The sequence below is a fragment of the Thamnophis elegans genome, chromosome 1, assembly GCF_009769535.1.
Source record: "Thamnophis elegans isolate rThaEle1 chromosome 1, rThaEle1.pri, whole genome shotgun sequence".
Lineage (NCBI taxonomy): Eukaryota > Metazoa > Chordata > Lepidosauria > Squamata > Colubridae > Thamnophis > Thamnophis elegans.
This window is the reverse complement of record NC_045541.1, coordinates 138699166-138721196: the sequence shown is the minus strand read 5'-3', so window position 1 is coordinate 138721196 and position 22031 is coordinate 138699166. Positions and strand designations below refer to the sequence as shown.

General features: G+C 39.0%; 1 protein-coding gene across 1 annotated transcript in view; it reads left to right on the top strand.

Moving 5' to 3' along the window:
- The window catches only part of KCNK10 (potassium two pore domain channel subfamily K member 10), a 54487-nt gene extending 45182 nt beyond the window's left edge, over window positions 1–9305 (top strand). The window contains exons 6-7 of the mRNA XM_032230004.1: window positions 6140–6282; window positions 8673–9305. Of these exons, the coding sequence (XP_032085895.1) occupies window positions 6140–6282; window positions 8673–9305 (776 nt within the window). The remainder of the gene's footprint in view (window positions 1–6139; window positions 6283–8672) is intronic.
- Window positions 9306–22031: the final 12726 nt, after the last annotated feature.

Here is a 22031-nt window from a genome sequence, read left to right as displayed (position 1 = left end):
GCTTTCTTGATCTAGTCTCTCCATAAGTCATCCACAGGTATACCCAGGTAAAATGCTCTAAAATAGAATGGGAGAAGCTTTCTTGAGCAGGAGCAAACAACAGCCTCCTTTCCTGTGGAAGAAGACCCCCCGTTTGCTCAGAGAAGCATCGATTACGGTTTACAATTCGGTTTCCTGCCACGGATGCCACTTTGGAACAAATGCCACTTCAGTATAATCAAATCTAGCACCTTTATTCTGTGTTGTATATTCATGAGCCGAGAGTTACACTTGATTGGACAGGGGACTTGACAGCCGTTGCTGCCCAGTCCCTGGTCTCCTATTGGCTGTTAATATTGTATAAATACCTTGGCGCGTGCAGCGCCTGTTTGAATCGCTGTCACTTCGTTCTTCCGTTTGAATAAAGGTTGTTCTAGTTGGTTAACCCTGGCTCTCGCATCCTTCATTTCCCAGTCCTCAAAACTGGCGACGAGGATGGGATCCAGCGATTCCCGAGTAGCCTAGGGGAAGAGAGAGTGAAGAATCAGCCAGCTGCCACAAGCCGCGATCCGCGCCGGCAACGAACGCTGACGGAGGAAAAATTTTCTTCCCTCTTGCCTCACTCTCCACTACGTGCCTTCCTCCTAACTCTCCACCAAAATGAATTCAGCCTTGCCTCCATTCGCTCCGTACGGCTCGGCCGGAGAATCCTGGGAGGGATTCATGGAGCGGTTTGAGACGTACCTCATCGCATCTAAAAACCAGGCACAAACAGATGAAGAAAAATGTAGCTTTTTCCTCTCCTGCTGCGAACCTTCCATGTTCGCCTCTGCCAGGGCTTTGGCCGCTCCTAGGCCAGCGTACACACTTGGCTGGGACAACTTAATGGCCAGGCTGAAGGGACATTATGCCCCGACTCCTTCAAAAATCGCCCGCCGGTTCGCATTCCCCCACCGGGCCTGCTCGCGAGTGGGAGGCTCCGAGAGGCCCGTGGTCACGCCTCCACATTGACTTCGCTGGTCCCTTCCACGGCCAGAACTTCTTGATTGTGGTGGACGCCTACTCCCGGTGGGTGGAGCTGGTCCTGATGGGCTCCACCACGGCCGAGAGTACGGTCCGGGCCTTAAGGAGGTTATTTGCAACCCATGGGTTGCCGGACATTGTTGTTTCTGACAACGGGCCCCAATTTACGTCCACCACCTTTCAAGGGTTCCTGGCTGAGCAAGGGATCCGGCACGCGCCCACAGCACCGTACCACCCGGCCAGCAATGGCCGGGCGGAACGGGCGGTCCGCTCAGCAAAGGAGGCCCTGGGCCGCATGGACCGGGGCAATTGGCAGGCGAGAGTGGCGGCTTACCTGCTAAGCCAGCATTCCACCCCCTGCCCAACGACCAACAAAAGCCCCGCGGAGCTCTTGATGGGCCGGCGCCTGCGGACTCCCCTGGATAGGCTCCATCCGCTCTATTCAGGGGATCAGCCGAACAACCTGGGGGTCCTCCCCACCTGTTCCTTTAAACTAGGGGACCTGGTCTGGGCCCGCTCCTTCTCCGGGAATCCCCAATGGGTTCCGGCCACTGTATCCGCCCTGACAGGCCCCTGTTCTTTTAGGGTCAGACTGGCTGACGGATCACAATGGAGGCACCACCTGGATCAACTAAGGAGGCGCCTCCCGCCACAGGCCGGCCACCCGGACTACTCTCAAGACAACACCGCACACCCGGGGTTGCCGAATGAGGCCTTCGCTGAACCAGGCCTCGCCTTTCCATTGCCAGACGGTGAAGGTGCTCAACCCGAGGAAACACGTCATCGGGCCTTTGCAACACCAGGCCCGGCCTACCCGAGCGCCCCTTCCGGGGAGCCCAACAGACTACTCAAACCGCCGCAGCAGAGGCCCCACCTATCGCTCCTTCCCTCAGTGACTCTCCTCCCATGCCATACACTATAGCTAGGGACGCGCCACCACAGCCCAGCCTACCTTTGACGTTGAGCCCGCCTTCTGGGCCTTCCCAAGATGGCGTCCCTTGGAGCTGCACCCCCTTCAGGGAGGAGCTACAACAAGCAGGTCCACCTCCGCCGACGACTCCTGTAGAACTGCGAAGATCTGGGCGGGTCCGGCGCCGCCCCGCCTATTTACAGGACTATGCATGCTCCACCAGGGGAGCATGCGCGGATCTGGGGGGAAGGGGTGTTGTATATTCATGAGCTATGCAAATATAGCTCATTCAGTTCAGCACTTTTACAAAAGGCCAGCAACAGCCTGCTGCCTCCTGATTGGCCAGGACGCAGCAGGAGCTGTTGCCGGCCAAGAGTTACACTTGATTGGACAGGGGACTTGACAGCCGTTGCTGCCCAGTCCCCGGTCTCCTATTGGCTGTTAATATTGTATAAATACCTTGGCGCGTGCAGCGCCTGTTTGAATCACTGTCACTTCGTTCTTCCGTTTGAATAAAGGTTGTTCTAGTTGGTTAACCCTGGCTCTCGCATCCTTCATTTCCCAGTCCTCAAAATTCTGGATGCCCTTTTACTACGTGTGTGTAATTAGAGTCTTGAGTGAACCACAAACAAGATCCTTGAGAAAGACATGGGCCTTTTGGGCCCAGCTGCATCAACATGTCTCTCATGTGGTTTCTATGGATAGTCTCTTTTGAGGTCTGCAGAATCTCATGGTTGACAGTAGCTACTCCCTCCTCATTTAGGGAGTGTCCTGCCCTAAAAATCCAATCAAAAACTGAGAAAAGATTGATCTGACAAAATGTGTTTCTTGACACATTCATCCTGATTCCTCAAATTTTTATCACATTTTTGATACTGTTCACAAATATATCTTTTTGCGATCTGCTTTAGAAGATCCAACTTATTACCTGAATGATTCCACATGAGATATTTGTAGGCATTTCCTATCTCCTTTTTCTTTGTTTACTAAGGCCAGACAAGGCAATGAATTTAAATGAAGTCTGGGCTAAATGTGACTGGAGTCAAGGTAACTGCTTGTGACAGGAGTGAAGGCAATCAACTACAAAAATCATAAAATAAGCAAACTCTGTGGTGGAATTATTTTTCATTTGCAGCATTTCTGTTTAAAGCTATGGACTTTGGAGAAACTCCTTTCCCCTTTCCCAACAAGATGCTATTCACTTTTACTTAGAAAACAAGGAAGAAAACTGCATCTCCTATCCTGCACAACATCTCATTTGTAAGATTCTGAAGGAGACATAGAAATAATGTGGTACCCATGTATTTATGGTGATCTGAAATTCGAGAAAGTGACTCTGCTGTCTGAGATACAGAATAATACTGGCCCATGGCAAAATAATTTAAGCACTGATGAAATTAATGATTAAAATAGTGATTCAGAAACATAATGAAGAATAGTTCCATCTTCCCCTTAAAAATGCTGTTTATAAAGTATGAACTATCTTGATGGCCCGGTTGGAGAAAGCAATACAAAAACTAAATTTGATTTCATTTCATTTACATTTAAGTATAATGAAAATAAATAATCTTGACTGTTTCCCAAGCAAATATTGTATAATTTCCCTCTATTGTCTTAACTGCTATGTACAGTATGATGGTAGCTTTTGAAGAATCTCATCTAAAGCTTTCAGGGATTAGATGTGGCTTTTGAGCCTTGGGCTATATGCTCCCACAGTAGATCATTGATATTTTCAAATTTATACCAGAGTCAACTTCTTTATGTTTATCAGTTTGGAAAGGAATTTGTCCTGTTAATTTGTGGGCAGCAGGGAAGAAAACTGTCAATCGAACACAAAAATATTGCACTGGTTTAACTGGAAAGTAGTAGCATTTATTTTATAATGTCTGCTTATTCTGTGCAACAGATCACGCTTAACTGTTTAGTGATTCTCCCCTGGGACTTGTGATACATGATCAGAAGAACATCATCAGCTGATAGAAACAAGGGCACAGCTGCTTGCCCTTTGTTATACCTTGACAGCTGTAAAGCCATAACCATACATCTGTTGAAAGATAATTGAAATCAGAAGCCATACTTGAGTCTTTGCCAACCTTTTATATGCTTGGATTTGTATGTGACTCTTAAATCATTATAAGCATGCTCATATGCAGGCTACTTAGAATGCACCTTAAAAAATTCATTGCAATGTTTCAAATTGCTAACAGGCTGTAAAAATGCAGAAGGTCAGGGAAGTAGAAGATGGAAGACAAAACAACATTATAAAAATAAAATTGAATTCTCTGTCCAGCTGTATTTAAATAAGTGACATTAACAGTACACACACAGAAACACATGCTCACACACTCTCACTCACTCACTCACATAAAAACAAATTCCAGGTTTTCTTGATAAGAATCTGAAATTGATATAGAGTAGAATAGATGTAGTGGTGCTAAGTGACAGCAAGATCAGGAAGAAGTATGAGAAGCTGGAGAAGTATCTGAAGGAGGAATTGAGATAATGTTTAAAGGGCCAAGGGATTCCAGGGTGGTAAGGTCACTTGGGACTGGGATATCTGAACTTAGAGAGTGGTTCCAGGAACAGCATCAGAGCTCCTTGTCCAGAAGAATGTATTACTAGGAACAGCTAAGATACTGTGCAGAACCTCCAAAGTAGCAGTTGGGCTCATTCAATTCAAAGGGACTTGCTCCTTGGTGAATAAATGCAACACTATAAGCACTCCTTTCCAGTGAGTAAAACTTATTGTCCTTAAACAATAGGACTGTACTGCAAATAGCATTTTTGGGGGACATGGCTTTAGAGAGAACACACGCTGCAAAACATTGTTTATTTTTATTTATTTATTTGGTTTGTCAAACATGTACAAGATAGCAGGTATCAACATGGACATGAACAAAGGAAATGAGTATGAATAAATGGGGACAGTAGGACAGGGACGGTAGGCATGCTGGTGGGCTTATGCACACCCCTTTACAGACTTCTTAGGAATGGGATAAGGTCCTCAGTAGACAGTTTGAGGTTGAAGCTGTGGAGATTTGTGGATGTAACAATGGAGTCAGGTAGAGAATTCCAGGTGTTTACTACTCTGTTGCTGAAGTTGTATTTTCTGCAATCAAGTTTGGAGCAGTTTACCTTGAGTTTGTATCTATTGTTTGCCCACCTATTATTGAGGTTGAAGCTGAAGTAGTTGTTGACAGGTAGGACATTGTAGCAGACAATTTTGTGTACTATGCTTAGGTCACACCATAGGTGGCGTAGTTCCAGGTTGTCCAAATTTGTGTTGATAACTAGTTTGTATTCTATTAAAAAAATGAAAATTATCACAAAAAAGGTGGAATTTCCTTTGCAGCTTAATGAGTCTGAACATTTAGCTATAAATAATGTGAATATATTGATAGCTGAAAACCTATATATTCATTAGCAAAAAGCTTTTGTCACAAATGTGTTAAAACAGTGAACTTATTTTGATCATTTATTATTCATTTTTTGTAATAATTTAATTAAAGTTTATAAATACCAAGGTAAAGAATTAATACAAAACAGAATTAAAAAGAAAAAGTGCAAAGAAAAAGACATAGAAAGACATGACTGCCTCTTCCTTCAAGACAAGTGCATGCAACTTCAGTAACTTTTCACCTTCTCTGATATTTCAATGAAATATCTCCTCTTCCCATTTCTTATCTCTTACCAATAAGCAAATTATAAATCGATATGCTAAATATTTGTATGTGCTGTCAGGATGGCATGAACCTATTGTGAATGTGCATACTGAGGTGAGTTAGCGAAGGGTCTTGCTCAAATATAACGTTGAAAATAACGTGGATTGGGAACATGGAAATGAAAAAGTGTAGCTTCGCTTTTGAGATATGTTTTGCATCTATATATCTAAATCAGTGGTGGGTTCAGGTGGTACGGGCATACCAGTGGCAGATGGGAGTAGTGGCCATCGTACCGCCCTCGTTCCTTACCTGTATTTGAGCTAACCCAGCCATTTGTGCATGTGCGAGCAGCATATGGCACCTGCTTGACCTCTGCTGAGCAGTTGGAACGTCGCAGGGCGGCAGGTGTGCATGCGCATGCAGTGCACGTGTCCATGGTGGATGTCCGGCCCCTTTGCAATATACTGGTTGCGATGGGATCCGGAACCCAGCACTGATCTAAATGTGGGTTCTTCTGGTTGTTGTTGCCATCATCATTGTTATCATTGTTGTCTTACCACCTTAGGAGGAAATGCGGAAATCCCTTACCGGGAGTGGTACAAACCCTTGGTATGGTTCTGGATCCTTGTGGGCCTTGCATATTTTGCTGCTGTCCTCAGCATGATTGGAGACTGGCTGCGAGTTATTTCAAAGAAGACTAAAGAGGAGGTAACTATTAGCAAGTAGCTTACATTGCAGGATGTTTTGTGTCATGTTATTTCTGCTTTCGGGTTTGAAATTTACTGTATCAGTACTCAATACAGCACATAACAAATTTGGGGAAAATACAATATCTTAAAAAAGAAAAGAAAACAGAGATAATCCAAATAAATTTAAAAACAACATTAAAACAATTAGTTGTTTTTTAAAACTTTATAAAGAAGATTATGGGCTGAAAGTCATATCTAATTTTGAATAGTAAAAGCTGCACTCAGAAATTGTCATTAATTGGGTAGACAAATTCTAATGGAATTTAATTGAATTAGAAATTCATATTTTTTTCATCTCATGAGAGATTGCTAAGGTAAAGGTAAAGATTCCCCTGCACATACGTGCTAGCCATTTCTGGCTCTAGGGACAGTGCTCATCTCCGTTTCTAAGCCGAAGAGCCAGCACTGTCCAAAGACATTTCCATGGTCATGTGGCCGGCATGACTAAATGCCAAAGGTGCACCAAACACTGTTACCTTCCCACCAAAGGTGGTTTCTATTTTTCTACTTGTGTTTTTACATGCTTTTGAACTGTTAGATGGCAGAAGCTGTGACAAGTAACGGGAGCTCACTCTGTTATGCGGCACTAGGGATTCGAACCACTGAATTGCCGACCTTTCTGATCGACAAGCTCAGTGTCTTAGCCACTGAGCCACCATGTCCCTTTATTTGTATTTTATTAGAATTTTATTAGAATTACTTTATTAGAATTTGCTACATTGGAGTAATTCTTGTTTTTTAAAAGCTGATGAATTGTTTTTTTTTAAAAAAACAACCAACTAAATATGAAGTTATAACTCTCAATCAGCTATTAAGTAATGGTATATTTAAATTTTTCAGATTTTACAAAAGGACTATAATTTACAAAGAAAGGCTGAATGGAAATACTTAAGATTTAGAAGACTTCTTATATATTATTGTTTGACTTTCATGACTTTACAGACTCTGAAACTTCAGGAGAATTGTGTCTGTAAGATATTATCTTTGTTGAATTAAAACCCATGATTGCCAATGTAAAAAAATATCAAAAACTAAATCTGAAGAATAAAATATAATTTTGGAAAAGAAAATAGAATGATCCTATATTGCCCAATCAATTGCCTCAGGTTTTGAGGAGTGTTAAATATATTTTTATGACCTAAAATGCAGTAAAAATTCTCTTTAGAGTCTCTTGGAGACTATAGAGAATCTTCGTGAAACAATTGGCTGTGATCCTTTTTATGTTAGCGATGTAATAAAATTGTGAGTACATTTGTTATGGGTTATGTTCTTGCAATTCTTTGTTGCCTAGTTATTATTATTATTATTGTAGACCAAGTTTTTTTCAAGTCAATTAAAGATTAAAACTGTTTATGTTTCTTAAATTAGAGTGGTTTCAGTGTAAAGAATTTAACATACATTGAGCATGGACTTGTGAAAAAGTGATTATATGTTTATGGGAAAAACATATAAATGGGAAAATTGGCTTTACAGAATTAGTCAGTTGTTAGACTTTCAACCAGCTTTGTACTAAAGGAGAGCCAAGATGGACAATATAATTCTCTATGGCCTATATTTATTTGAATCCGAATAAAAATATATGTTTCTTTGTGTGTATGAATAATACCAACTCAGATCCAACTTAGATGTTTGACATCCCACTCTGGAGCTGAGAGAGAGTGACTGGCCGAAAGTCAGCTTTTGTCACTAAGAGATTAGAGCTTGAGTCTAAGTATTCATAGTCCAGATATAGTGAATATTAATAGATTCACACACAGACGCACACAGAGCTAAAATTAAATACAATTTAGGTGGTGAAGCGGAAGGTTTTTATTTTAATTTAGGTGCTTTTATTTTTTATTCCCCATTACTTTACATACTATTAATGTAATATAGAAATATTTGTTTATTATAGAGGAAATTACTGTGTATTCAGAAAACTGAATAACAAATAAAAATACTCAGCCTTTGAAAATCAAATGAATGCCTGATCCCACTAATTGTTCATTAATTCAATTTGCAATTGGAGGAGCAATTGTTTGCTTATTTACTTAATCAGTTTAGATGACTGTCAACTTGCAACTCCAAGCAACTAATATAGGATTAAAATGAAAAATGATCAACAGGACTAAAAAAAGTAGAGAATATACAATACAACCAAAGTCAACACAATGATAGTCACCACCAATACAACATGAGGCTCATCTGACAGGCTGGCCCAGTGGATGGGAAAAGGTTCATGAAATGTCAACAATGGTTGGGCCATCTAAATTTCAGGGGATAATCCTTTTTATAAACATCTGTTTAAGTAATATAATTTTTTGAATTTATTCTGAATCTTCCTCTGTTATTTTTGGTTTTCTGTGACAGGTTGGTGAAATAAAAGCCCATGCGGCAGAATGGAAAGCCAATGTGACAGCAGAGTTCAGGGAAACACGGCGGCGGCTGAGTGTGGAGATCCACGACAAACTTCAGAGGGCAGCCACCATTCGGAGCATGGAGCGCAGGCGTTTAGGTCTGGACCAGAGAGCCCACTCCCTGGATATGCTGTCTCCAGAAAAACGTTGTGTCTTTGCTGCTTTGGGCAACAGCCATTTCAAGGCTTCATCTCAGGAAAGCATCAACAACAAGCCTAACAATCTGCGCCTTAAAGGATCAGAGCAATTGAGCAAACATGGGCAGGGGGCGTCTGAGGACAACATCATCAACAAGTTTGGTTCTTCATCAAAGCTGACCAAAAGGAAAAACAAAGACCTGAAAAAAAGTATCCCGGAAGATGTGCGGAAAATCTATGAGACCTTACGGCACTACTCCTTGGATGAGGAGGAGAAGAAAGAGGAGGAGGACGATGACTTGGAGAAGGTGTGTCACTCGGAACACTCCAGTACTGCCATTCTTACCAATTGTATTGAACAACATATGGACCTGGAGAATGGCGTGCTACCCACTGAAACCAAAGAAAGGGAACACGAAAATAAATCATTACTTGAAGACAGGAATTAAATGTAGATCATTCTTTGACTCTAATGAGCCAGTGTTAGTCTTTTATATATGTACATGATCTATAAATGTACGTATCAAGACACGTGCCTTATACAGACCTAGTTCAGTCTGAATTGCATAGCATCCTAGAATATTTCACTGTGCCATAATGACCGAAGGTTGCTCTGCCAAAAGAAATCACAGATAATACACTGGAGAATGGCATCTGAAGGTGGAGTATTGACAGTGTCAGCCTACACTGTATATGTACAAGGGGGGGGGGGAATTCCAAAGGAAGATGGTAATGCAATTGGAAAGGTGAACAGCGTGGCAGGAATGTGTGAGAGCAAAGACAGACACATTAGAAGACCATTTTGGAAAGGAGGCAATGGAGCCGGCATGAGTCTTTCCAGTGGATTTCAAGTTCTTTCTCTCACTGTTGAATACTTTTGATTGAAAAGTAAAATAAGAGGCTGAACTGTCAACTTTAAGGCAGTGTTTCTGTTTTGGCATAAGATCCAAGTATGAGTGTTTCCTCATTTTATGTTTTGAAAAATCAATGAGCCTTCAGTGATTCCTGCTCCCCAAATTAAAATGTTTTTATGCACAAGAAAAGTATCTGGATGCTGGGATATTATCAGTAAAGACAACATAATGTCTTTTTCAGAAACAAGAAAAGAAAACGTAGAAACAGCTCATTGTGAATATTTGTCATGAAAAATGAAAAAGGGAAAAATGATGAAAAACTTCTGCCTTTGGAAGAAATTCATCTTATAAACTAATACTATGCCCGGGTAGGGGAAACTTCACAATTTAAGCAACTGCAGAGTCTTAGAAAGGAAAATATAAACTTGTGCTTGGGTCAATAACCAGTGAAGTTCTTTTTTAAAAGAAATTGCGATCATACTTTCTATTTCTGAAGCAGCTTCAGTTTTAACACTGTAACACGCTAAAAATAGAAAGTGAAACCTTGCATGATGTCAACAGTTTGCTATTCTCTGTAGCAGAAATTCATTAAAAAAGACATGTCATATACAATGTATAGTAAAGGGTGGGGCAACTTCCAAACCTCAGGGCTTTGTGTCCCTATTGGTGGTTAAGCTTAATGTAAGAGAAAGACAGCTGTCCAAAATTCCAGGATAGTAAAAAGGAAACTGGTGGTAATGTTTGAGTAACTATTTTAAGTGCTTAGAGCTTTAAGTGCGATTAATAACTTCATATTGTGAAGTCTTTAATCACTTATTTTTTAAATACCTTTCTTTAATTTTTTTTTCTTATTTGATCCTTCTCTCCACAGAAACTGAGCAAATTCACTTTTAGTGTTATACCAAATAAGAAAACACTATCACTTATGTGTTTGTTGTTCTTTCCATTAATAAATGTGGAAAGCACAAAATTGTTTCAGATTTCAAAGCAGATGTTAAATGAAAATGTAGGAGAGAGTTGATTAGTTAGAATTATAATGCTTGGATCTCTCTCTCTCTCTCTCTCTCTCTCTCTCTCTCTCTCTCTCTCTCTCTCTCTCTCTCTCTCTCTCATATAAAAAGAAATTAGTTCTTGGTGAATGCTTGAATGGAAATTTTCTTAGAATACACATGCAAATTGACATACATTAGCATCCTTCAGCTACCATTCAGAGAACATCTGTAAATACTATAGAGTTCCCCAAATACTATTTGTAATGTTTTTAAAGGATGCCAAAGCCATTGCTGCACTTTTTAATTTTCCTGCTTTCATATGTTCAGCCCAACACAATTTATGGAGAGTGTATTTGTAATGCTGTCATTTCAAGCATCTCAGTTGTTTGCACCAGTCTATAGTTAAAGAAATCTTTAACTCCTTCTTTCTTTACTATTCCTGATTAATCCATAAAACCGTGAAGATGTAGCCCCAGAATCAAATCCTTCTTCAACTATGGAGCTTACTGATTGCCTTGGGAATTTCCAAGTTTGCACAATGATTATCAGAAAAATAAAAGATGAACTGAGAGAGACACATATATACCATCTTCATCATCTTGGGGAAAAGATGTAACTGAAGACCCTTTTAAAAATGTATTATCCACTTGACTGGTTAAAATAAAAGTCCCATTCTCTGAAGCTAAAATGAACTTTCAGTATGTGGGTATTGGACAGTATGTTCCATAATACCAAAGGTTGCAAGTTAAGGAAAGCTGCAGCTAATAAATAATGGAAGAGAGTTTCCACCATCAAGGCTCATGCTGTTCTCCATCTTGGCTCACACTGAGAAAGAACATTTGGAACAAAGAAGAAAATTGTATAAAAACCACAATGCTGCTAACGGGGGAAGAAATGCTTTTAAATTACCCAACAGCTACATTACACATAATTTAAATTCTACTTTGTGTAAATCGTAATCTGATCATCATCGGTGTCAAATAATTCTATGCAGGAGAGTGTGCAGAAAATGGGAGAAGAGATGGAATATAATGTCTTCTGTTCCAGGTATAGAAAATAATGAATTTAGCATGCAGTTGAAGACTGGAAGAAATGGGCTTCTATTCCCAGCAGCTACTAACATTTGGGAGTTTATTATATTCTCTGTATGAATCCAGAAGCCCAGTTAGTCCAACATACAGTTTCTGCTTTTACAAACCAGATGCTTTGTTAGGTAAGCTCCTCGTGGGGAGAGCGAGTACGTTCAGAGAAGTGTTGTGAGAGTTGTGTTGGAGAACACACAAACTAGCCTACAGAGACACTGCAGTTTAAATAGGCTTTTACTTTCGTGGAAATAAAGGTATCAGAGTCCATCAAACAGTCCAAGTCATATACGGATAAGATAGTCAGTCATCAATGTCTTTCAGTTAAGGGATAATCCAAATAACATAGTCCAGTATCATATAATTAGTTCAATACTCAAAGTTTGCTAGCAGTTGCAAAACTTACAATAGCTCACGGCACTTTCTAACAGCCAGCTTCCAAAACATTCAGATCAGCCCAGCATCTAACAAACAGAGAGCTAACAGTCATTCTGGCTCCCTATTATGGCCGATTGAGGAGCAACCAATCCTCATTTTACAGTATGATTTAAAGAAACAGGTACAACATTGTTATATGATTTATATATTGCCAACCCAACCGTTAGATTATATTCCTAACATTCTCCCCTTTGGGTAGCACAATATATAAATTTTACAATCTTAATCTGTATTCCTCGCAACAATGTTTATGCTTTACATTACCTTGGGCCTTAGTAAAATGATCTGTGATGTTATCTTCAGACATACAATACTCCAGTGAAACTAATTTACTATTCACACTTTGCCGTACATTCAGATATCTGATATCAGTGTGTTTTGACCTAGTTTTTACAGCAAGATTGGATGCCATCTGAATTGCTGCTTGATTGTCTTCGTAAATAACAATAGATTCTCATATGCCAATCCCCATATCAAGTAGGAGTTGTTTATAACAAATCAAATCTCTACATAATAATGACAAACATGAGAACTCAGCCTCCATAGTCGATAGACTCAAATGTTTTTGTCTAATAGATCCCCATCCAATTAGTGCCTTTCCCAGGAATACAACAAACCCTGATGTTGATTTCCATATAGACACATCTGTAGCAAAACTTGCATCAGCATATGCAGTTAAGCTCAGATCATTCTTAGGTTCGAAAATACAATGCATAATGCATCATTTGCTTAAGATATCTTAATATCTTCTTAGCAGCTTGCCAGTGCCTTTCAGTAGGTTCAGCATTAAACCTGGCTAATTGATTTATACTATATGCTATGTCGGGCCTTGACCAATTATTCAGATACGATAAGCTACCAATTAATGATTGATAAATACCTTTATCAAAACAGGGCTTTGTACATCATCATGGCTAAATTCCTGACCCATTGGAGTTTTAGCTGGTTTACACAGTTCCATCCTAAACATTCTGAGTAGCTGGTTAATCTTCTCAATTTGTGAGATTTTGTATCCTCCCCTAGTTTTATCTATTTGTAAACCAAGATATTGCCTAATCTCACTGAGATGTTTTATATTAAACTGCGTCCTTAACAGTGTTACAATCCCCATAGCTTCTTGCTTAGTTTTAGTGATTACTGCTATGTCATCAGTGAACAATAGCAACAAGGAAATCACACCATTACTTTCTTTTTTAAACAAACATGGATCAGCCATGCCAGCTTTAAAACCCATCTTAGTTAACTCTTTAACAATACATTGATTTCATTCATATCTCGATTGCTTCAAGCCATACAGACTCTTTTTCAATCTCCAGCAATCAGTTTTACTATCAGTTTCCTGCAGGCTTCTGTAAATATATAGTATGTTGCAATGGTGCATGAAGATAGGCTGTCTTTACATCTAAGTGATTAACTATATATTCATTCTTAGCTGCCCACGCTAATGCTGCATGTAACATTGTAGCCTTTAAACTAGGTGCAAAGACCTCATCATAGTCATTGGCTGACTGAGCAAACACTTGTGCAACTAACCTGGCTTTATGGGTTACAGTCCCATCTACACTATTTTTAAGTTTGAAAATCCATTTACAACCAATGACATGGTTACCTGGTGGTATCACTTTACACTTTCATATACATCTAGCTTATGCAATGAGTTTAATTCCTTTTCCATTGCATCTTTCCAAGCTTTCTGTTCCTCAATTGGATATAGAGTTAATACTTGGTAATTAGCAGGAATCTTATTTGCCTGACATGCTACAGACGCCTGATACCTGTCAGGTGGTCTCGTTACATAGGTTGAATGTCTAAGTATTTCAGGACTCACCAGTGGACTCTCCTGTATAACCTGCCCTTGTTCTTCCTACAACTGTACTTCTTTAATTTCTTTAATTACTGGTTTTACTACCTCATCATTAGGGACTACTTGGGTGTTGATTATCATTTGTTTCTAATTTATTCCACCCCACGTGTTCTATAAACTTAGCACTAGCGCTACAGTAAATCTTAGCTGTGCCCTTCTCCCAAAACCTAAATGATCTATGGTTAGCGTCATATCCTACAAAAAATAACTGTCAAGTTCTATGTTGCCCTTTCAGTCTCACTTGTGATGGTATATGCACCCATGCTTGAGCTCCGAATGTATGTAGGTAATGCAAACCTGGTTTTCTGCCATGCCACCTAGTGAGTGGCAATTCACCGGTTGTTGTATTCACCACATTATTTAAAACATGGTTACTACACATCTTAGCTTCAGCCCACAGTGTTTCCAGCAAACCTGAATCAGCTATCATAGTTTGAGCCATGGCCTGTAATGTTTGCCCCCTTCGTTCTACAAACAAGTTATGTTGTGGTCTATAAGGCACAGAACGTTTGTGCTCGATTCCAGCTGTTTTTAACATTGTTTGGAATTTATAATTGGTAAACTCCATCCCATTATCAGTAACTACAGTAATAAACTTGGCTTTTATCTTTCTTTCTGCAAACCTCAGCCAATTAAAGAAATTCTGAAATGTTTCTGTTTTGTTTTTCATTAAGTAACAGAAACCGTATCTAGAATAATGATCCATGATACTCAAAACATAACAGGCACCTCCCAAACTGGGTTTTAAAGGTCCTATTAAATCAGCAAAAACAACCTCCAGAGGTTCCTTTGTTTTAAAATCATTCAGTCTGTTTGCTGGAGTAACTTTGCTTTTCTCCTGATTGCAAACATTGCAGTTTAAATATTTACTACATGGTTTTAGTTTTACTCCTTCTGCCAACTTAACAGTTTGTTGTAGCATCTTGAAATTAATGTGCCCCATGCGTCTATGTAGTAAATGTATGCATTCATCATGGGGTTTAACATTACGATAAGCTGTGTTAGCCATCTGGCCATCCAGTATAACATTCAAATAATTATTTAAAATAGCAGTAACCCTGTTACCCTCCTTTGCAATAATACAGATGTCTCCCCTAAAGGTTACCACATAGCCAATGTTAACCAGAGCCCTAACTGATAGTAAGTTGAATTTCAGGTTAGGTACATATAACATTGGTAACTGCTCATTTAGGAATGAACAACATGTATTACCATTACCAGACGCCCTCACCTCCCATCCATTTGCCAAAAATACATGTTCTTTGCTCGTGGTCATTTTTGCAAACCTTTTTCGATCTCTAGCGATGCACTGTGATGCTCCACTATCAACAAGCCACAAATCATGGTTTACTGGTGTATTGCTAGACATAGCCAAAGTAGACATAGCTAAGTTGACATTAGCATTTTTCTTAGCTCTTCCGGCATTCTGTTGTTTTGCCTTTTTACAGAACCTAGCTATATGTCCCTTAGCCCCACAAGAATAACATTTTCGAACAGTATAGGTAGTAGAAGGTGACTCCTCATGTTGTGGTGGTTTCTCTCTCAGTTGTTCCCTCTCCATCCTTCTTCTTGACTCTTCCAACAGTCGTGCAGTAATGTCAGTCAATGTTAGTTCATTTCGGGTTAGGACTTCAAGAGAAGATACAAAAACATCACAACTCTCATCCAGTGAGGAGACTATGATATAAACTTGATGTAGCTCAGAGAAAATTAGTTCTTTTTCATGTAGTTCCTGAAAAACCCCTTTCATAAAGATTAAATGAGCTAACATATCTCCACCTTTCAGAAAATGTGCCCTAAACAGTTTGCGTGTAAGATATATGTGTCACGTACATAAATCCTCTTCAAATTCTCTCAACATCTTGCACCAAAATTTTCTCCATTATTATGAACTAATTGCTGGTCATTCAGTGTTAGAGCAATTATACACAATGCCCATTCGTTCCATCGCTGAAAATCTGCTATCTTCTTGGGATCATCATCGTTATCTAGATTCCAAGCAGTTACATCTGGTGGATTCTGTACAGCATCCCATAAACCTTCCCTATGCAGGAGTAGACTGCATTTCATAGACCAGGAAACATAGTTTGTTCCATCCAACTAGGTTATCATCATCTGACTTGTTGATGGGTCGCTCGCCATCTTCTCCAGGTTAGTAACAATCATTAAAATAAACAGCTGTCTGTATGCAGTATTGCGTATCAACACCAACTCTCCTTTACCTATGTCTGGTACACTCTGGGCCCATAACCAGTGTTAGGTAAGTTCCCCGTTGGGGGAGTAAGTACGTTCAGAGAAGCGTTGTGAGAGTTGTGTTGGAGAACACACAAACCAGCCTACAGAGACACTGCAGTTTAAATAGGCTTTTACTTTTGTGAAAATAGAGGTATCAGAGTCCATCAAAGAGTCCAAGTCATACATGGATAAGACAGTCAGTCATCAATGTCTTTCAGTTAAGGGATAATCCAAATAACATAGTCCAGTATCATATAATCAGTTCAGTACTCAAAGTTTGCTAGCAGCTGCAAAACTTAGAATAGCTCACAGCACTTTCTAACAGCCAGCTTCCAAAACACTCAGATCAGATCAGCTCAGCACCTAACAAACAGAGAGCTAACAGTCATTCTGGCTCCCTCTTATGGCCGATAGAGGAAAACAGCAACCAATCACATTTTACAGTATGATTTAAAGAAACAGGTACAACATTGTTATATGATTTATATATTGCCAACCCAACCATTAGATTATATTCCTAACATGCTTAATAGGCACCCCAAAAGTAGGATATGAGAACCATCACATTCTATAGCTTGTATCTGCAATGGAAGGTTTTTTTTTAAAAAAAAAATACTATCATAATTTGAATTATGATGAAAATCTTTCCCACACACATAAATGTGCATACAAGCTATATTTGACTTAGATGAGAATTTAGTCCTGGTGCCGTGTATATGAAAATGGATTGACCTACTTGTGTTCACCATAGCGCATGGTGGCTTTCAGTTTAAAGCAGTGATTCCCAAACTTGGCAACTTTAAGACTTGTGGACTTCAACTCCCAGAGTTCTCCAGCCAGAAGAGCTAGCTGGAGAATTCTGGGAGTTGAAGTCCACAAGTCTTAAAGTTGCCAAGTTTGGGAACCACTGGTTTAAAGGAACACATGAAGCAGATTCATATTTCTGTTGAGTGAAGATGTTGCAATGTACCACATAGGAGGCCCTTGGAACAGGATACAGAAAACTTTGTGGCTAGAATGGGATGATTGGCTGTTAGATTGACATTTTTGGGCAAGCAACCTGAAGTCATGTGGTTCAGAATGTGCCAGATAAAAGAGTGATGCTGTGTAAATTCATATATTAAAAATGCAGAGTGATGTCACTTTCAATGCACACTTAAAAAAAGGCAGCCCTTCTTTACAATACTTGAAATCTGTGGATTTAGAGAACTAAGATTGCTGCTAATGCTGCCCAGTTGGCTTGCATAAGCAGAGACTGGGAATTAGTTTAACATGCAATTTTATATGGTACAGAGAGTACAGACTAATCTAATTTGCTCATATGAATCTGATATTTTAATTTTAAATGCCTGATCTTTCAAACTTGGAATGTTGTGTAACATTTTAGGAAAATAAAGATAAAAACTTGGTTGAATTAAACATGACTTCTGGTGGCTTCATGGGCATGGCAGAAACTTTTTTTTTGTAATGTTATGCTTCTGGGATTTATTGTAGAGTACCAGTCTGGTGTACAACCCTGTGGTATCCTGGAATTTGCAGCATGAAATACCAGTGTTGCTTGCATTTTAAAGTGAGCATCATTTTCACACACATAGCTAAAGCACAAAAAGGACTTTTCCCCCTCATATGCCAGGATAACATTGTTGGAATAAGATTGCTGTACATGTACCAAACATTCTGCCACATGTCACTGATAATTCTCTGTCTCTCCCTTTAAGAGACAATGAATGCCTAACAAAATATGCAATTCATACAGTATATACCATCTTCCAGCCCATCCTTTACTAACTCCCAGGATCAATGAGAAAATTTATGTTCCCAGCTAGTAAGGGAAGAACATGGCATGGAAGTGAACTTCATATGTAGAACAAGACAGATGTAGATACATGGCTCATTCAGAAATATATTCAAATGTTGATGTTTATATGCAACTTTACACACTTCTATACATTCATTATTCACCAAGCCCAATGGAATAAATTCATGGTTTAGTATAAATGGGGATTATATTCGGATCTGATGCAAAGCTGGTGCAAGATGTCTTATTCCCTTAAGTAAAGTAGTTGTTCCTGAACACATTCCATGCATGGTTAATGCAATGGTGTTCTTTACCATGCCACATGTGTATACTAATTTAGATGAATCTCTCTTCTTCTTTTCAGTATACAGCAATATCTGGAGTTTAGGAGGAACAACCTGAACATTCTTCCCTAAAAGCTACTGAACTTGTCTCATGCTTTTAATGCTAGAACCGCCCTTAATCAGAACAATGTGTTAAATATGGAATGTCCATGACTGCTAAGGATGGTTGTTTGAATTTTAAGAGGGGATAAAACCTACTTCAGGATAAAAATGTTTTTAAACCTAGTTTCAACCTCATCTTCAATCGTTTGAAGATGAGGTTGCCATTGTTATCATCATATTTATGACTTGAATGAGTGTTGAATTTTTTCCAAACCCAGAAGATTGGTGTTCATAAGTCACATTTTACTGAATAATGCAGAGATCTTGATGTGGGGATTGATATTAGCTGAAGTTTATCAAAGCATAATAGTAGAGAGGATTGGGCATATAAACAGTCTCCCCCCTGAACTATTTACTAACAACTGCTTTTTCTTTAAAAACCCTTTATGTTTTCCCTTGTTTTGTCTTTTTTTTCTTTCATGATAGCAATAGCAGTAGACTTATATACCGCTTCATAGGGCTTTCAGCCCTCTCTAAGCGGTTTACAGAGAGTCAGCATATTGCCCCCAACAATCTGGGTCCTCATTTTACCCACCTCGGAAGGATGGAAGGCTGAGTCAACCCTGAGCCGGTGAGATTTGAACCGCTGACCTGCTGATCTAGCAGTAGCCTGCAGTGCTGCATTTAACCACTGCGCCACCTTGGCTCATGATGCTTGCAAAAAGCATTTTAGAATTAAAAAAACATGATTTCTAAATCCTAAAAACACTTGTTAGCATCTCAATGGCTTCTGCTATTATTCTTTAAAAATAATTATAACGTAACATTTTTCAATAAGAGATAAAACTAAAACAAAGACTTTGTAGAAGATAATAATCTTCCCTGTTGTTTTTCTTCTCTCTAATGTTTTCATAGCTAGATCCCATCTGTTTACCTTTTGAACTTTAATATCCATGTGTCATCAATATCACTAAAAGGTTGTGGCTTGGTGAACAGGAAATGATCCAGATGTTACAGCAATTCTCTGAGGAACAAAAGTAGAAGGGCATAAAATTAAGTGTGGCGTGTAGGGAAAATGAATAGAAATATTGTTCTCTCTCATAATATTACAACTCAGGTAAGCTGGTGAAAAGGAAGAGTTGGAGATTCAAGGTAGCATCTTCATAAAGGCTGCTCTTTCTCAGAAAATGTTGCAGTGATATCAATTGAAGATGGTCATAAAGTCATGGCAGACGTGATTTTAAGAAGCTCTGTCCCTCCCCCCTTTTACACATTTTGCACACATCATACCCCCATCTTGACTTTTTTGAACTTCCTTGTGGACACCCCTGCAAGGTAGCATTATCACAAATGCACTCTGGTGTTCATGTAATGCCAACTAAACAGGCATAATCAAGGGTCTCAATGCATACATGATATAGTTTGTTATATATAGGGAAAAATTGAGTCTTTTTAATAGAGAAATCAGGGGAGAGCAGTGATGGCCAGTGATTGTTTTTATATTAAGAACGGTATAAAATCTAGCATACTAGAAAATACTGGAAGACCACATACTTCCATACAACAGTATGGATACTAATATCTGTTTACAAATGTAGATTAGATGTGATAAAAATGTAAATTAGGAATAAATTATCAAATCCATTTATGGTCAAAATGCTGAAAGTGATCTTTGGATGGTGAAAGCGATGAGAAATGTGAGTAAAGGAAAAAAGTTGTACCAAATAACACACATATTAATAAGGGACTAAAAGGAAAATTCAGTCACTCTATCAGTGAAATGGGCAGTCTCCAAATTTAATATTTTTTCAATAAAATTCATAAAAATAGATAAATAATAATCAATAGGGTCAGATCTGTTCACAGGGCTTATTTAAATCCACAATAACTGAAGTTTAACCATAATGCCTTCTAAAATATACAAAAAATGTCCACCAAATCTAACAGGTTTTAAGTATAGAAATCTATTTCCATGGAGTTTTTGAGAATCAGAAATTGCAGATACCATAGGAGAATCTTCTTCTTGTGCCATATCCATCATCACATGTTGGCGATCATGTTGGCGATCCTATTTTTATCAACAGCTACATGAAAAAGTGCTTTTCAGCTTTGTCCAAGCCAGTGCCTTAGATTTTGAAGCCATGATTTTCTTCTGCCTGGACCTCTTCTTCTGCCTGGACTTCTGCCTTCAATCTTTCCTTGGAGGATTAAGTGAAGTATGCTGTTTTTTTCTGGGTGTCACATCACATGGGCAAAATATTCTAACTCTCACTTTTTTATGGTTTAGATAATTTCACTTGGCTTTCCCAGGCACTTTATCACCTCCTCATTTCTGATTTTGTCAACCCAATTTATACATAACAGCCACCTGTAAATCCACATTTCAAATGTTTCTAGTATCTTCAAGTGGCTTTTTGTCACAGACACAGATTATTAAATCTCATTTGCCTGGGTGTATTATGACCATGACCAGATTCTCATTAAATTGCACAAATTATGAAGGAAAGTCACCAACTGTATATAAGTTGGCTGATGACTCTTCTTCATAAAAATGGGTGAACTGTATTAAAAAAGTCATATGATAGATCACCAAATTTGTAGAGGAGCTCTGGGGAGGCACAGGTTCACACTCTTAATTAAGATAGGAACTTTAAACAGTTGCAAATTGCATCTGTATTTGCTTTAAACTTTTCTTATTGAGTAAGTAATAGGACCTAAAAATACTTTTCTTCGGCTGGATTGTTTGTGCTGAAAATTCCAATTTGTGTTAATGATGGATGAACTTTAGGACATGACATCGAAGAAAGTCTGTGACTCCATCCTGCTATCCATAAGGAAAGAAAATGTTGTGGGTCTGAACAGCAATTTGTCACAATTTCCTATTATTTTCATAACGTTTCTTTAAGCCATCCTATCACAGCAGGGAAAGAACAAGAGAAAGACATTGCCATTAATAATGCAGTATATTTCATGTCTGGGTTTTAACATGACCTGATTTGCTACTGTAAGCACTCATCAATACTGTAGCCTTTTCTTCTCTAGATTAAGCTGCTGAACAAAAATGATTTATAATCTCTCTCCCCCTCCTTTGATTTGGTTCTTATTTAACTTCTTCAATTAGGCAATGTCTACATAGCCAATTAAATGAATACCATATTTTTCAGAGTATAAGACGCACCTTAGTTTTTGGAGAGGTAAATAGGAAAAAACATCTGCCTACTAGGTATTCATCTGGCTAGGGTCCTTAGTCTGGTCAACTTCAGCACATAAATTTGCTGGTTTTGAGCATGTGCACGCTTTTATCCCCTAGCTGGGGATAAAAAACAACTTCTAAAGCACAGCTGATCGTTGGAGAGAGAGGCAATGAGAAAAACAGGCAAAGCACAGAAGATTGCTTCTCTCATTAGCACCTCATTAGGGCTGAAAAAAGCTTTGAAAAAGTTACATTTGGAGTATAAGACACACCCAAATTTTCAGTCTCCTTTGGGGAGGGGTGAGTTTTATACTCATTCATTATTACAATGTA